General features: G+C 48.2%; 1 protein-coding gene and 1 long non-coding RNA gene across 3 annotated transcripts; one reads left to right on the plus strand and one right to left on the minus strand.

The window, feature by feature from the left end:
- Nucleotides 1–920: 920 nt before the first annotated feature.
- LOC125539735 lies at nucleotides 921–6175 on the minus strand. 2 transcript variants are annotated; one of them, XR_007296974.1, is made up of 6 exons: nucleotides 5578–6175; nucleotides 5455–5499; nucleotides 3465–3665; nucleotides 2914–2977; nucleotides 1639–1879; nucleotides 921–1495 (listed from the first exon to the last, which is right to left on the minus strand). It is a non-coding gene; the product is annotated as an uncharacterized LOC125539735 (long non-coding RNA). The 2 variants fall into 2 exon arrangements; XR_007296973.1 differs by having other exon boundaries at nucleotides 924–1495; nucleotides 1639–1820; nucleotides 5578–6156.
- Nucleotides 6176–8631: 2456 nt separating this feature from the next.
- Nucleotides 8632–10289, plus strand: LOC125534100 (transmembrane protein 45A-like). The gene is made up of 2 exons (XM_048697395.1): nucleotides 8632–9251; nucleotides 9564–10289. The coding sequence occupies exons 1-2, from the start codon at nucleotides 8908–8910 to the stop codon at nucleotides 10096–10098; spliced, it is 879 nt and encodes a 292-aa protein (XP_048553352.1). The 5' UTR covers nucleotides 8632–8907; the 3' UTR covers nucleotides 10099–10289.
- Nucleotides 10290–17333: the final 7044 nt, after the last annotated feature.

The following is a 17333-nucleotide window of genomic DNA, read 5'->3' on the forward strand; positions in this document are numbered from 1 at the left end:
CAAAGTGTGGCTAGCCACACAAGTATGGCAAGCTATACAAGTGTGGCTGAGAAATTAAACGCCAAACTTTGGCAATAGTTGGCAAAGAAATTATCTCTATGACAAGTGGGCCATAGGGGCAATAAAATGTGGCAAGCCGAAGTGTGGCAAAAACCAAACACATGTCAACTAAAAGCAACTCTAAAGGGCCGACCCATTTCGTCCGACTGCATCCGTTTGGGTCGGCGCGGACACAGGGCCGGCCCTGAGGGGGGGGGGGGGCAGGAGGGGCGACCGCTCCGGGCCCCCCGAATCCAGGGGCCCCTCCCCAGATAGCCTGTGGGCTTGCTCTAGGAAAACCATGGGCCGTGGCCAGGCGTGGACACCGGCAGACGACGTATCGAGGCCTTCATATTCCTTTTCTATTTTTGCGATTCGTTTCCTACTTTCCTCCACGTTCCATCACGTAGCCATCCTGAAATCATGTGGCATACCTAATTCCAAGTTTCCAACCTGCATACACCGCCGCCGTCACTTCGCGAAAAATCAAGGAGGTTAGATGCGGAGAAGCAGCCGTCCTGTTCGCGATAAGAACTTGCGTCCCTGCTCATTTTCTTCAAATTCCGTTCCTAATTCTGATCAGCAGTACGTGGTCTCACCGATTTCTATTTCGGGGCCTCCCAATCGCTCGAGTGTCTAGCCAGTATTCAGAACACGCTTTGCCCTTTCACCTTGGGCACTGGACAAGCACACACACATCATCGCCGATCCGTCGAGCTCTAGAGCCGGACGCGAACGAGTACAAATCGCTGAATGCCCGATGGCCGATGCCGACTCATCGAAGGTACTAGCAGCTGGGGCGCACCCCTGGCGCGCCGCCTGAGCGGTAGCTCGGCGGTGCCAGCTGGGAAAGCGTCCCTTCAGCTAGTTTGTTCATCTCTTGTTGGCACATACTGTTAGAGGTAGCATATACAAATGCGAGATATCAACTATATGAACTTAATTACAAAGTCATTTGATGAACTTCAAATATCACTGATGCAAAAGTCAAGTAGGATTACATCTGGAAGTCATGGGAAAAAATAACGGTTCCAATTGAAGCAACACCCACGCTTCCAAGAAGGCAAGACAATGATGCAATACGTATACAGAAGCTACCAACCTTTGAGCCATCACCCGCCCCCGCCTTGAATATGAACACCAGCATGACTGCCAGCGCCACCTTGTCAATCCCCCCTCCACCGGTCCTCTTCCTCGTCAGCCCACCGACCGTGCCGGATCCCATCCGGAGCACACCGTCCCTCCCGCTCCATCGCGCATACAGATAGTTGAGGTACGGAACGAGGCACATCGCCGTGAATGCCGCCATGAGCTCCAGCGTCTCGCTGGAGCTGCAGTGGTGTACTGTGGCGGGCGAGCATGCCGATGAGATGACGAAGTCCACTGCAGCCATTGATGTTGCTGCTACCGACAACTTGATGTCGTTGTTAGCTTGTTACCTGCCTATGTCAGACATCTGTATAAATGGAAAATGAAATCTTAAGCAAATTATTTTGTGATTAATTCTAATGAATTGCTCAAACAGACATCTGTATAAATGGAGTGGAAAGCAACGACAAGTTATAAGTCGAAATTTTAGAAGTATGAACCAGAACATACCTGCAAAATGTAAATGGGTTCCCTGGCACTGCACATTGACGAATGGAATTGCAAGTTCTCTTTCATATTCTCAATCCTTACTTTGCAAAGCATCAGACAGTTGTATTAGTGCCGGCTCGAATTCTTTGTTGCAGTTAAATGATAGGTAGAGAGGAAGTTAACTTTGATTCATGACCGTTGATCTGAAAGTGACACCGACAAAGCTGAGTCTCCATGCAGAGAAACTAATGTGAACATGAGACTGTAAAACAAATAGGATGAGTTGCCTGTAATTGATTGTCAACATAAAATAGTACTTTAACCCAACCACCCATGGCAGTACATTATATCATTAAAGTGAAGTACATTGAAATTTTGTAAGCTACTATAAGGGTAGAGGATAAGCTCACATAAAAAACAGCAAGGTTATGAATTTCTTCAATCTCAACAAAGTAATTGGAATTCCAAACATATGAAGTCTTAGTTATCACACAGATTAGAGAATAGAATTGGGAAAGCACAAATGAAAAGAAAATATCTGAACCATCATGCAGTCAGATTGAGAATTTAAAACTAACTCACACGAGAATGGCTCGTCAGCATTGTCGCAGAGAAAAAAAATAGAAACACATGAGAATGGAGTTAATGAGCACATGGATCACAAGCAAGCTACTGAACAGATAAAACAAAGCGCAAGAGGAAGATAAGCGACAGAATGAGATGGAGAGAGTAGAATTGTGAAAGCGTCAAAAGAAAATATCTGAACCATCATGCAATCATAAATAAAATCTTAGTTCTACATGGCCAAATCGGATGAAAGAACAGAAGCACACAAAGATCATACAGAAAATTTTATCCAATATATGAAAATTAAAAAATCACACTTTGACAATTTTACTGGTAATTAACAAACATGCGAGCACATAATCCCTTGTTTTATTTCGAAGAGGCAAAACATCAAACATCTAGCATCAAGAGAGGTTTAATCATATAATATAATGCCTAAACCAGCAGGTAAATGCAAATAAAAAGTGTGGTAGATATGTAGAAGCGTGGCAAAAATATGAAGCATGGCAAAAATAAAAGCATGGCAAATAATATCAGTGAAGGAGTCCAACAATGCTCGTCATCAAGAAGTCACGTTTTGGCTACTGGCCAGCTCAATCGACATGCATTAATTAACATGGATGTCATTTCAATTGGCATCATAGGCTTGCTAAGTACAGGACCACATACCATTACAAACATCAGCACACAACCTACAGAAAAAACATTACAAACGTCAGTGTAATGTACCTCATCTGTTGTGACCTCAATTTCAGCAGATTCTCTTGAACTCTCACTATGTGTACTGCTCCTCCTACAACAGAAAATGGCATGCAACATAACACTTGAGTTCATGTGGGATAGAGTTGTGTTCTGGTATTGGTTAATTCAACAAAAAATAAGATAGTAACAGAGGGCAGCCAACTGATGTGCACAGTTGCATCTACCTCTGCACAAATATAACTCTTGCATCATGTGCATAGTTGCAGCTACATTTTTTCATCATTTCACACCAAGCTAGCTTGACATACTGGAGCTCTTTACTAAATATGAATGTAAATAAAATCATGCACACTGGTCACCACTCAAATGAATATTGACTTCTGCAGGAGCTTCACTAAATGAATGTAAGCAAAATGAATCTTAAAAAATAGTTGTGCAAATTATAACAGCTCCAAGACAGCTAGCAATCGGTACTTTTTCTATGGATTTAGATATGGCAGAACTTGCAACAACTACAAAAAAAATATACAACAACTCATCTTCTCTGAACACAAAACAACACCGGCGTCAAGTCATACCAGTTACTGAAGGAAGCTTCAGGGCATTATCAACCGGAGTAGCATTGACTGAGATCTGCCTCCGCTTGCGCTGCGATATGCCCAAAACCTGGCTTTGAACCAAAGTTGGTCCTCGAACGGATCCATAGCTGCCAGGCTTGGTCGATATCCTGGAAGGGAAGCACCCTTTGTATCCAGTTACAGCAATCAACACATCTTCTCCTGGAATTAAGACAGCACAATCAGATGAAAATGTCCTGTTTTTTTAATCCGTGCCACACACATCTTCTCACCAGTTAAGTAACTTCAATGGCCCCCTCACATACATCACATTAATCTTTGCTTCTACAATTCGACAAGCAACAGAGAAGAGAGACACAAATGATCTTCAGACTCAAACAACTCGCCACCATCTCCTTTGTGTTACTTCAAACTGCAAGCACACGCCTAACTACCTAAGATCTCATTTCCTCCATTTTACACACATCTTCTCACCAGTTAAGTAACTTCAATGGCCCCCTCACATACATCACATTAATCTTTGCTTCTACAATTCGACAAGCAACAGAGAAGAGAGACACAAATGATCTTCAGACTCAAACAACTCGCCACCATCTCCTTTGTGTTACTTCAAACTGCAAGCACACGCCTAACTACCTAAGATCTCATTTCCTCCATTTTACACACATCTTCTCACCAGTTAAGTAACTTCAATGGCCCCCTCACATACATCACATTAATCTTTGCTTCTACAATTCGACAAGCAACAGAGAAGAGAGACACAAATGATCTTCAGACTCAAACAACTCGCCACCATCTCCTTTGTGTTACTTCAAACTGCAAGCACACGCCTAACTACCTAAGATCTCATTTCCTCCATTTTACACACATCTTCTCACCAGTTAAGTAACTTCAATGGCCCCCTCACATACATCACATTAATCTTTGCTTCTACAATTCGACAAGCAACAGAGAAGAGAGACACAAATGATCTTCAGACTCAAACAACTCGCCACCATCTCCTTTGTGTTACTTCAAACTGCAAGCACACGCCTAACTACCTAAGATCTCATTTCCTCCATTTTCAACATCTACATTCTCACATCAGGAACAAATGTGCACCATCACTACATAGCTTGGTTAACTAAACTAAGCTGATCTTCGATAGGGTAAAACGAAAATGAATAATCTGGAAGCTAGCACAGTTTACCCCGACAAAGTATGCAGGGCAAAAATGCCCTAAACTCGCTGCCCTCGGCCAGGCCTTGCGTGACGGCGCAAATGGGAGGGCTGGCCCCGCGAGACGGGTAGATCCGACATCGCCGCCGCCCCTGTGAGAGGGACGAGGGGGATGGGAGGAGAGCAAAGTGTTGAAATCCTCTATACTCTTGCCGATTTTTATATGAACTGAGTTTCGACTTTCGAGGCTTTGTAGTCAGATTCAAACGTTTAGGTAACAGATGGTCAAAGGCCCAAACTTCTCGACCAAACTCCAGGGTGGAGTAAGCCATCAAAGGCTTTTGCATAAAAGTGGCCGAGGATCTAAATAATGTATGTCAAGTTAAGTAATACAGTGTAAGCATTCAGATTAACTTCTGCTATAATACGAGTCATTTACACTGAAAAGTGATTCGTTTTGGCTTAAGGATTTGTTGCCACGACATGATCCTCATGTCTCCCTGCATTTTCCACTTGCAGCAAAATATGCCATCACACTGAGTAAAAGACTGGACACTTAAATCTTGAAAAGTTTCGAATAATCACAACAAGATGCTCGTTCGTCTCTAAATTCAGACTGCACTGCAAGAAGAACCCCGAGCCATAATCATGAAATACCTAATCAAACTATCCCCAACATTTGCCCAAGATTGAGCGTGTATTACTCTAAACCATCCCCAAGATTTCAACAAACTTAAGAGATCGCAGTTCCACACCCTGACCAAGAAAATAATCATTGTTCCATACTCCAAATCACAAGCCAGCAAGCAAGAAGACCTGATTCAGGCTATACCTTTTCCTTTCTCGGGAGCACGTCCTTGGCGTACGACGGTTCCACCTGCTTGAGAAGAAACCAAGAAACGCTCAAGAACGCACTCCAGTAACTCCAAGAAACAACATCACGAACGCTCATCACCTGCTCCTCCTCACCGTCCTCCATGATAACCGCCCGCTGCTGTCGCAGGATATGGTGGAACTCCAGTTCCTAGTTGAACAACCCCATCACGTCCCTCGGCACCATCATCCTCCTCCCTGCCGTGGAGCTTGACCCAAGGCGAAGGGGAAGGCGAAGTCGAGGATGCTGCCCGCGGAGGTTGGGGGAAAAAGGTGCCAGAAAGGGAACGGCGGACAGCCTGCCCTTCCCGTCGACCCACGCCACAGCGAAGCTCGACCCATCGGCGCCTCCTCCGGCGTAGTCGTGGGAGGGGGTGGAGGAACTGCTGCTGCCCGTGGAGCTCGGAGGAGAAGGAATCGCGGCGAGCTCCTTGCCCTTCCGGGGGTCCACCACCATGGCGGGGCTCGACCCATCGGTGCCGCCTCCGGCCTGCTCGAGGTGGAGGGGCGCCGCGTGGGGAGGTGGCGGCGCGAGGAGAATAATCGAGGGAGAGGAGAGAAGGCGACGGCGTCAAGCGAGAAGGGGGGCGTGCGGAGGGGACCTGGCTAGGTCTTGCCCGTCTTGGGTTTTTTTTTCTATCGCTAGCACAGTAAACGGACACGTGTACCCTGTGGTTACTCGCCGTTTGCGCGACCCCTAATGGGTTTAATATTATATTACTGTTCTTATCCCTCTATACGTACATTACTAATTAAGTATTTTATCCCTCGCATACATGATGCATAGCTCGCATCCTTCAACCGTTGACATCAACATCAGGGGAATTAATGTTAGTGTGTTTGAGAGTACAGTTAATTCATTGGTGTGTGTATTATTAAAGATTATAAATTTCACATTGCCAGATGGTATAATGCTATGGAGATTTTTGAGCATGTCACTGAATTTATTTGTGATCCTAATGTCTGTATTATATTGTGTCTTATTTATAGTTCATCTGACGGTGGCATCAATCGAAAGACGAAGCTTTTCAAAGTTAAAATTATTAAAGAACTATTTAAGGTCAAGAATGACTAATGAAAATTTTAATAGCTTGGCATCAATGTGCTCAAGAAGAAATTATTGGAAGAGATTGACATGAACCTTATCAGAATTGAGTTTGCATCGAAAAATGATATAATTTTTAAAGTAATATGTATAATTTCTGCATATGTATTTTTTTGGATGCATTCAAGTGTCCATATGTAAATTTTCATATATAAGTATAATTAATATTATTGTATGTTGTTTATACTAGGGGCCCCGAAATTTAGTTTCGTCCCGGGCCCCCAAAATCTCAAGACCGTCACTACGCGGACAAAGTGGCGGCCCAAATCCAAATCACGTCCGCGCCGACGCATTTGCGGCCCAAATTTGCGCCCCAAATGCGTCGGCGCGGATGCCGAACGGACGCTTCGCGCGCCTTCCCGCTGTCCGCCGCGTCTTCACATGGCGGCTGTCCAACTACCCGCTGCCCACGGGTCAGCTTAATTTATGACGACGGGCCCGTGCGTCAGCGACGGCGCTCGTCCTATTTTAAGCCGACCGTGCGGCGGGGCCGTCCTCATCCAAACTCGTCGTCCACATCTGCCATCCTTTGCTCCCTCGTCGTCGACAAACCCTAGCCACCACAACCACAACGAGATGGGCCTCTACTCCGGCGCCAGCGGCAGCAAGGCTAAGGGCAAGTCCCCCGCCACCCCTTTCCCCTCGGAGTTCCTCCCGCCTCCGCCGGCGCCGGCGCCTCGCCGGCAAAGGCAGCGCGTGAACGTGCCAGTGCACCAGCGGAGTGACACTGGCAGCACCACCAGCCTCTGTCGTATCCCGACATGACGCTGCCGCACGACTGACATCTGGATTCAGATAGGATCCCAGTGTCGGCGGCGTCGCGGTCGGCTCGTGCTCACGCGGAGGAGGTGCGGCGCCGGCGGGCGCTGCTGACGCCGGAGCAGCGCCGCGACCCCGCCTACGCAACCGACTCGCCCAACTGGGCGAGGTGGTTCGCCTTCGAGCACGAGGAGGCGAGGCGACGGGGCGTGCGCGAGGTCGACCGGAGGTCGCCGCCACCGGCGCTCGTCGTCCGCGAGGAGGACCAGGCGGCGGAGGACGCCTATTAGGCGGCCCTTGCGGCCGTCTACTGGGAGAGCGAGGAGGACGAGTGGCGCAGGGCGGAGGTGGCGGAGGCGAAAGAGGAGGCACGGTACGAGGCGGCAATGGCGCAGGCCCTTGCCCTCTTCGCGGCGGGCGACAGCGTGGTGCCGCCGGTGGCCCCGCCGTCCCCTATCAAGCCGGAGCTGGAGCGGGAGCCGAAGCCATCCCCCATCGAGCGCTACTCCTGGACAGGAATAGTGTGCAAGTGGGCACGCGCGCCGCCGGTCTGGATGGGAGCGACACCGGCTCGGAAGACGGCGTACCTCGAGCACTGGCGCAAGATCAGGGTGGCCGAGGAGCGCCGCGACGGCGAGTACCTCGAGATGCTCGAGCGCGATCTCGAGAAGGAGCAGCGCGAGGCCGAGGAGGAGGCGCGCCAGGCCGTGGCTGTACAGGCGGGCGCACACCCCCCGCGCCGGCACTGCTCGACATGACGGCGCTCTGGAACACGGCGTTCGCCTGGGCCGGGCCGGCGCCGACGCTCATCGACCTCAGGACACCGAGGACGACGACGATGCCTAGGGCAGCGCGCCGTCTCGTAGTTTAGGCTGTTTTTATTTTTTTTAAATGCAAATATGGACGCGTGGACTCTTGCCGGTCTTCGTGGCCGGCTTTAATGTTTAATTAATATTATTTCTTTTTTTAATATGCATGCGTTTATTTTGTTTTTGCATCGTCAAAATGGACTCAGGCTAGCGTTAGGCGCACGCGCCGACCTAAATATGGAAGCGGACATCCGTATCCGTCTAACCGACCTAAATAAATAAAAAAGCGAACAAAATCGTCGTCCGTTTAAGTCAGTCCGTTGGAGTTGCTTTATGACTGCCAAATTTTGGCTTGGTAAATTGTGGCCGGTAACCAAACAGACCCCAAATACGGCTGGGACGCCAAGAAACGCAGACATGGCTCGTCGGAGCTCTGAATCTCTAAGATGTGCAGTGCATTGCTGGTGCAGCGCAACACTGTCGGAGGACGAAGCTACTGGACTGGACTGGAGTAGACTATGGTGTCCTGTCTCTCTCTCTGATCTTGGACCCCCCGGCACCTAACGACGGAAGCTTTTTGCCTTTTTCCCCTGTCTCGGATCCTCGCAGAGATCTGGCGATCCATCTAACCCCCAGCCTCTTCTCTTCCCCCAGGCGCACATTGCCTCCGATTCACCGGCCATCAACCGACCCCGCGCGGTCCGGCATTGCCGTGCCCCTGCTCGCCGCCGCCGACTAAATGGGGTCGTTTAACGGCCACATGCTGCCAGGGACGCTGTTCCTGGCGGTGGGCCTGTGGCGGGTGTGGTCCGCCGTCGCGCGCTTCGCCGCCGACCCGCCGGCGTTCCGCGTCCGCGCGTGGTGCCCCCTCGACCTCCCCGGGGCGCCCCGCCTCCTGGAGCTCTACGTGGTGGCCGGCGGCACGTTCCTCGACATGTGCCTGGAGCTCGGCGGCGGCGTCCTCGCCGGCCGCGGCGATGGGCTCGCCCCGGAGTCCAGCCTCATCTACCTCGAGCACGCCGGCATGCTCCTCATGTTCTTCCTCTTCGGCGCGCTCGCCCTCCTCTCCCAGAAGCGCAGCAGGTGCGTTGCCGTCCTTCTCCGTACTCCGTGGATCTGTCAACTCTGTTCTTGAGTTTTTTTTAAGTTGGTGTAAATTGTAATGCCATTCTTCAGATAGCTCAAAATTGGTAGAATTTGCGTGAAATTCGTAGCACCAAAAGTCCAGCTGAGACATAAATTTGGTAATGTTTGATTTCTTTGCATAATAATCTTTTGTTAAAGGTCACATTTTATTTGTTGTCAATTTCAGAAACATGATCAGCCAGTTTTGATGACCATCTCAGATAGATTTTCCTTGATGTGATAAGCTCACTGCAATGGCGATCACCGCAGGTACCTGCCCCTGACCGACGGCGAGCTGTGCCTGGTGGCGGCGGCAGCGTTCACGTCGGAATTCCTGCTCTTCTCCTACCACTCGGCCACTCACACAGGGCTGGAGGGGTACTACCACCACCTCCTCGTCATCCTCATCGGCCTCTGCATCCTCGCCGCCGTCCTTGGCGCGCTCTTGCCGGCGAGCTTCCCCGTCGACGTCGCTGCCGGCATGCTCATGGCGCTGCAGGGGCTGTGGTTCTACCAGACGGCGCTCACGCTGTACGGCCCCATGCTCCCGGCCGGGTGCGACCGAGATGCCAGCGGCCACCAAGTCGAGTGCCACAGCCGCGCCGCAGTGGAACGCGCCGAGCAGCTGGCTAACTTCCAGCTGTTCGGGGCTGTGTTCCTCGCCTTCGTCTACGTGCTTGGGTGCTATGCCGTCGCCGCGGCCATGTTCGGGCACCCTGACCTGGCGGCCATGCATGACGAGCACGTCGCCGCCCTGGAGTGCCGCGGCGGCGGCGGCCCCTGCGCCGAGGAGTGCGTGGTCTAGTGGCGTCTGATCAGTACATATCTGTAGCTCTGTTCTTGCCTCGGTATACTCAGTAGCAAGCGCAAAACATTATGATGTGATATGTTGTTGTTAGTAGTGCTGTTTCAATTGTGAGCGACGTTTGAAATGAAACTTTGCGAAGTGAGAAAAGTTTCAAATGGAAAATACTAGCTGGATCAAAAGTTTTGCCACTTTGCTGATGCTTCATCCTACAAGTCAGTGCCTTCCCGCAGAAAATATTAATGCTCTTTTCATGTGTACTGTATGTGATGCATGCTCTCCACTCGTATCGGCAGATATGTATGTCATGGCAGATGGTAGTTAAGTGGGCTCCTGCACAAATTGCTATCAAGCTTTTATAAACCCAATCTGTTGTTTTGCAACCAGTAGCATACATCTGTACAGATGAGATTAGAAATGGTAGCATGTAGGCAACCAAACCAATAATGCGTGCCAGAGAATATGTAGCATCACGATGTATTACAGGTGCATAGTAGGCCACAAAGTCGACGTTGTAAGAACAAATAACCGAGTGCAACAGAGATAAATCGGGGCACTGTAGTATCAAAGTAAATGAGAGATGCAAACAAGCATTGTCGTTGCATGAGTCCGCATTCTAATTTTGTGGATATATATACGCTACATAGGCATGGTTGTGCAGATGTGGCCAGCAAGGCAGCAAGGATTCAAAAACTTATTACTGCCAGAAAATACTCCAGATAGAAAGTGGAGACAATGACAATAAACTGAAGTTTTTTGATGAACAAAACTGAAGCCTTTCTTCAAGTGAGACTATAGCTTGGCTAAATGTTTGGTGGACCAAGTTTATCGAAAAATATATGAACATTCACAATAAAAAATCTATATGATGTGAAAGTATATACTCCCTCCGTTTTTATTTACTCCGCATATTAGCTTTGGTCAAAGTCAAACTTTATAAAATTTGACAAAGTTTGTAGACAAAAATATTAACTTATACAATAAGAAATCAACACCATTAGATTTATTATCAAATGTACTTCCACATAGTATAAATTTGTTATCGTAAATATTTATATTTTCTTCTATAAACTTGGTCAAACTTTACGAAGTTTGACTTTAGTCAACTCTAATATGCGAAGTAAATAAAAACGGAGGGAGTACAATAGTGAATCTAATGGTATTGATTTAATATTATACTCTCTCCGTCCCAAATTAAGTGACTCAACTTTGTAGTACTAACTTTATACTAAAATTAGTATAAAGTTGAGCCACTTATTTTGGAACGGAGGAAGTATATGTTAATATTTACTTTGTCGTTTGACTTTGATCAAAGCAATTATGTGAAGTAAATAAAAACGAAGGGAGTATGATGGTATCATACCAGGAGTTAACCCTTGGCCGTCGGAGAGTGCTCGTCGGAAGTCAAAGAAGGCAGCCTGCACAAAGCAAAGAACATACGAGAACATATCCCATTAGTCTGAGCACCATCAATATGCCTCTGGAGTCTTACAAACCAAGTCGACGATAGTCAGTTTAGCCTCGTGCCTCACGGTGCGGCTGAAGTTGTGGTGCCGGAGGAAGGAGATGAACCGCCGCTACCGGAAGCGCGACACGCAGGGGAACTCCAGCTCCGGCGAGCGCTTGCGCTTGCCGGCCGCGGTGAAGCCGAGACTCGCTGGAGGTGGGGGGCCGCATTGCTCTGGCGCCGTTGCTCGCTGACTGGGCCGGGGGATTTGGGGATTGAAGGAGACTTCTATACGTGGGACCCAGAATTATGGCGCGCACCTGTGCCGGGGCGCGTCGCGTTGGGCTGCGTTGCGTCGCACTGTGGTGCGCTGCACTGCTTCGCGTCCGGTTGCGCCGCAGGCGGCGGAGCATTCCGATGAATGATTTTTTTAGTTCTTTTGGACCGTTGGACAACTGTTACAGCTCTTATATTATGATGAGAAGGAGGAAGTAGTAAATATTTTCTAAAAATTCTGTTTTTCTAGATATTTGTGTTAGTGTCGCAAGTAAGGTTGACAATTTTCATGCGAAACGGAGCAGTGGTGTTTCGTCGGTGAAAAAAATAAATTTGGGTGTGACATTTTGGGTAACAATTGATGTTCGATTTGTTTTTTTACACATGCCAAAATGCTTAACTTTTTTGCTTAAAATTTTTCACGTAGCATTAGCATGTGACAAAGAACACACACAAAAATTAAGATTTTTTGACATTTCAAAATTCATTTTTCATGGCAGGAGCACGTGCTCCCGGGAGCCGAATTGCATTTCCGCTGAAGTCCTTCTTTTAGTCCGATTAACATAAAGAATCTAGTTTTAATTTAACAAAAACCTTGTGTGATGAGATCAGCCAATTAATTTGCCCTACGGGTGGACATGCAGCGAGAAGAAAACAGAATGTACTGGATCAGCTGGGGAGAAAATGAAACTTTCAAAGGAGGGATGGTTTGCGCTCAGTGACCTCCGTTCCTTCAAAATGGCGATGCTAGCTAAGCAAGGACGGGGCTAATTTAATATTCTAACTCTCTGTATGCACAAGTCCTCTGAACAAAATACTTTTCAAATGAAGATATTCTCACTACTAGAGACATGCATCGGGGACTCGGCAAACAAGTTGCCGAGCCCTAGGTGGGGTACCAAGCACAAAAAAGACACTTGACGTGTTGGACGGAGACGACGGCTGCCACATGGTACAGATGTTTGCTGAGTGCCGATGAATTCAAAAGATATATACTGAGTACTTAGCTCGAATTGGGGCGGTGAAGCAGAGGCGGTGCAGCAGCATAGGAGCGGCCATTCGAAGCGGAGAGAGGAGGAGGAGCGTCGGAGGGGCGGCGGGTGTGCGGCTCGAACCCGATGGCGCCACGGCGGCGAGGGGAGCTCAAATCATACGGCGGCGCGGCGACGATGCAGCAGCGGATGAGCGGCCAATTCGGCCGATTTGGAGGAGAGCAGCGGCGGAACCGAAGGCGGGGGAGGTGGAGCGACCGGATCTGGTAGTGGGGCGACAACCGTGACTGCAGCCGACCAAGGTGGGGCAAAACCGGGGCGGCGGCAGCATGTAGGCAGAGGCGAGATTGGGGACAATGGTCGCGCGCGACGAAGGCCCCGGGCGGGGAGGGGGGGGGGGGTTGGTTGTGGGCGGCTGTGGTGGACGAGGCGGTGGGGTCGTCGGAGTCTGCCATGGCCCGGGCGACGGGCAAACGGAAGGAAAATGAAAACGGTTGGGCAGTTTGCGCGCGACCGCAGTTTTTACATCTCCTGTAGGTGGAGATGTATATTTGCACTGCGAAGTATTGTAGTTTACATCTTTGAGAGACGGAGATGTAATTCTTTTTCCATCTACATCATCTACTGAAGAAGTGTTTTGGCCTCAAAGACGTAAAAGTTAGTTATTTTTGCATCTATATCATCTATTGAAAATGCTATAAGGAGGGGTTCGGCATGTCTAGTGTTACTGCACATGTACTGTAGGTCTGTAGCAACAACATCAGCCGTCCCTGGCCAATCCAACACCCATGAGAAACAGCTCATTACCATGAAGAAAAAAAGGAGAACGAACAAGCTCGCTGCTCGCCGCACACACACTGAACTGTTGACCGGAGAGCAGAGAGAGATAGAGGAAGGGAGGAGCGAGCAGATGAACTCTGCGCCACCAAGGATTAGGCTCTCCTGTCAAGCTCGCTACGGCGCTACCTCCCTGGTCGACAGTGCGGCGGCTGGACCTCGATGCGCCGCGGCAGTGTCCTGGCCTTCCCAGGATTCGCGGCAGGATGCCGTCTGCTGGCCTCACCTGTCGACGAAATTTCCCCAGGCTCCTCTACACATGGAATTTCCATCGAAACTTGAAAATACACGTTGATTAATTTTTCCAAACTAAAGAGATAACTTTTGATTTCATTTCGGGTGCCAAAAATCCTCATTCACACTTTCCACTGTAACACAGGATAATAATCAACCAACCAAGCAAGCAGCATGAGGATTTGTACTCCCTCCGGTCCTTTTTAGTCTGCTTATAAGTTTTGTCTGAAGTCAAAGCATCTCTACTTTGACCGAATTTATAGAAAAAAATATTAACATTTACGATGCCAAATCAATTTTGTTAGATTCATTACGAAATGTAGTTTCATGGGATATATATTTGGTATGATATTTTTTAATATATATTTGATCAAATTTTGCAAAGTTTGACTTGACCTAAATCTAATATACAGAGTAAAAAGGACAGGAGGAAGTAGCCTAATAACTCCAGACTTCTCCTTTATCAGTTAAGAACGCTTAGCACTAATCTGCACTCTGTTATGTCTCTCAGGCCTGATTGGTCCACGTGGTGGCATGGCCAAGAAAGGGTCTACAACTGGATCGGGCAGTGTCTTTCTAGAGCAACCACGTGGCGAAAGCGATGCATCCGGCTCCGGCTGTCGCTTTTAGGTCCGGTTCTGCTTCGCCTTCGGTTTTCGGTCTTGTGGTAGAGAGTGAAAAAAGATGATGAAAGCTTCCTGTGTCCATCGTTTACTATTATTCCACTTGCGTGCATGCTAGGGCTTGACTCTCCCACCATCCCACGTATCCTGGTATATATTTCCTTTTTTTTTGACCGCAACCTGGTATATATTTCCTTACCGAGCTGTTGGGGAAATTTGATTTGACTCTGGTGTAAAAAATCCTTATTCGCGGTTTGGTTGTATCTGATGCATCCTTCGTGGTTCTGTTCAGATGAAACAATAATTAACCAAGCAAGCAAGATGATGGTTTCTTGAATAACTGACACTCTTTTATCATTTACGGACGCTTAGCACTAATCTGCACTCTGTTATGCCCGCTTAATCCTGACGGGTGCATGTGCTTACTTAGAAATGTGCGTCAGGCGGAAACGTCTTACCTCAACCTGAGCCGACGTGCTACGTGTTATATGCAGGGGCGCACCTCCCTGGAAGCGCATACATTGTTGAAGATTTCACAGAGGGTGTACAACTTAGAGAACAAGAGATAGAAATAGTTACAGGAGATAAATGCTGGAATTTAGTCTATTTTAGACAGCCTAATAACTATTTCAGAAATTCTTAATAAATCTTAGAGGCCCACTTAGCCCATTTGTGCAAGACAAGGGATACTACTAAAGTTTAGTCCCACATTGCTAGTTTAGTGGGAGTTGAACCTCCTTATAAGGGAGGTTCTTTCCCCACTTGTACGAGCATGAGAACAAGAGAGATATCCACGCGCGCTCCTCCTCCGCCGCCCGTCTCGTCATGACGCGCCGCGGGTTGCGGGAATGAGCCGAGCCGATATCTAAATTTTTGCCACGCACTACGGGTATACGAAAGGTCACACGCCCTTCGGCTGCTGGCTATTCATTTCGCCTTCCGTCGCTGCCCTCTCGCCTCCTTCTCTTGCGCCTATAAAAGGGAGGTCGCTCCTCCCAGAGAGACGCACCAGAACTTCTCCTTCCCCTCGCCATCGGTTTCAATCTCTGAGCTGCTGCTGTCTTCCTCATCCCGGCTTGCGGCGTGCACCGCAGGTCGGGACAGTAGGCCTCCGAAACCGCACCTCTTTGAGTCATGTACGAGAGAAGGGTGATAAGGTTTTTCGGGAGCGCTCTGTGCGACTACTGACTGACTCCTTCGTCACAGACGCCCCAGACTCCGACGACTACTTCCTCGACGACGACTTCTTCCCCGACGTCGACAACCTCCTTGACGACATGGCTGGAGAGGACACCGACCCCAAGTCCAGTGCTACTGCTGCTGCTGTCACGTATGTGTTCTTCTTTCTGTTAGATATCCTGCCACAGTTTCTCGTACTAGTACTTGCCCTAAATATGTTATGTTCTACCTCATATATGCAACTAGTTCTACTGTCTGCTATAGATATGATAGGCTACGGTTCATATATGCAGAAACTATTTACCTTCTCTCTGTCAGAACGCATGACTTGTTTTATCTCTACTATATTAGTCATGCTTTATCTAGTATTTCCACTAGCAAAGTTATTTGGTAAATTGCTCATATTTCCAACAATCCAAAAACCTTATTATAGGCAATTTAGACCAAGTGGTTTTGCTGCTTCCATGAGACCTCCTATGTTTGAGGGTATCCACTATAAGAGGTGGCGCGTGAGAGCAGTCTTATGGTTTTAAACCATGAGTTGCTATGACGCCACTCTTGGCAAACCTGAAGGGGAGCTTGATGCTCAACAGGCACAAGCCTTTCAGAAAATGGATACTCTGTTTAAGGCTGCTCTCTTGAGTGTTCTTGGTGAGAACATAGTTGATGCTTATGCGTCAATTGATAATGGAAAAAGATATATGGGATGCACTCGAGGCCAAGTTTGGGGTCTCGGATGCTGGCACTGAGCTGTACATCATGGAGCAATTCTACGATTACAGGATGACTGAAGAGCGCTCCGTGGTTGAGCAAGCTCATGAGATACAGTCATTTGCTAGAGAACTTGAGCACTTCGGTTGTATGCTACCGGACAAGTTTGTTGCCGGAGGTATCATCACTAAGCTTCCTCCTTCATGGAGGAACTTTGCTACCTTGCTGAAGCATAAGAGACAAGAGTTTTCCGTCCCGGATCTCATTGGCACTCTTGATGTGGAAGAAAAGGCGAGAGCAAAGGACACACGTGCTCGAGGTATTGAGGGAGGATCTAGTGCCAATCTGGTACAGAAGAAGAACTTTCAGCCCCACAAGTTCAAGAACAAGGGCAAGTTTGATGGTAAAGCAAAGTTTGATGGGAAGAACAAGGCTGTGCAACACACGAACTTCAAGAAGAAGAATGACAATAAGAAAGGTGTCTGTCATGTGTGTGGGGATCCTGATCATTGGGCTCCTAGTTGCGCTAATCGCTATGACAAGCGTTACCCTGGGAAAGGCGGCAAGACCGCTAATGTTGTCATTGGAGACACTGACATGAAGGATGATGGGTATGGTATATTTTCCACTATTCTTTCAGTATGTCATTCTCCTGATTGGTTGATTGACACATGTGCTAATGTGCATGTATGCGGTGATATTTCCGTGGTTTCGTCTTATCAGACCGCAGGGATTTCAACCGTGCTGATGGGCAACGGTTCAAGTGCTTTTGTTCGTGGTGTTGGCACGGTCGATCTGAAGTTTACTTCGGGGAAGATCGTGCGGCTGAAGAACGTGCATTATGTCCCCTCCGTCAATAAAAATCTTGTTAGCGGATCTCTTCTGTGTAAAGATGGCTACAAGCTTGTCTTTGAATCGAATAAATTTGTAATATCC

The sequence above is a fragment of the Triticum urartu genome, chromosome 2, assembly GCF_003073215.2.
Source record: "Triticum urartu cultivar G1812 chromosome 2, Tu2.1, whole genome shotgun sequence".
Classification (NCBI taxonomy): domain Eukaryota; kingdom Viridiplantae; phylum Streptophyta; class Magnoliopsida; order Poales; family Poaceae; genus Triticum; species Triticum urartu.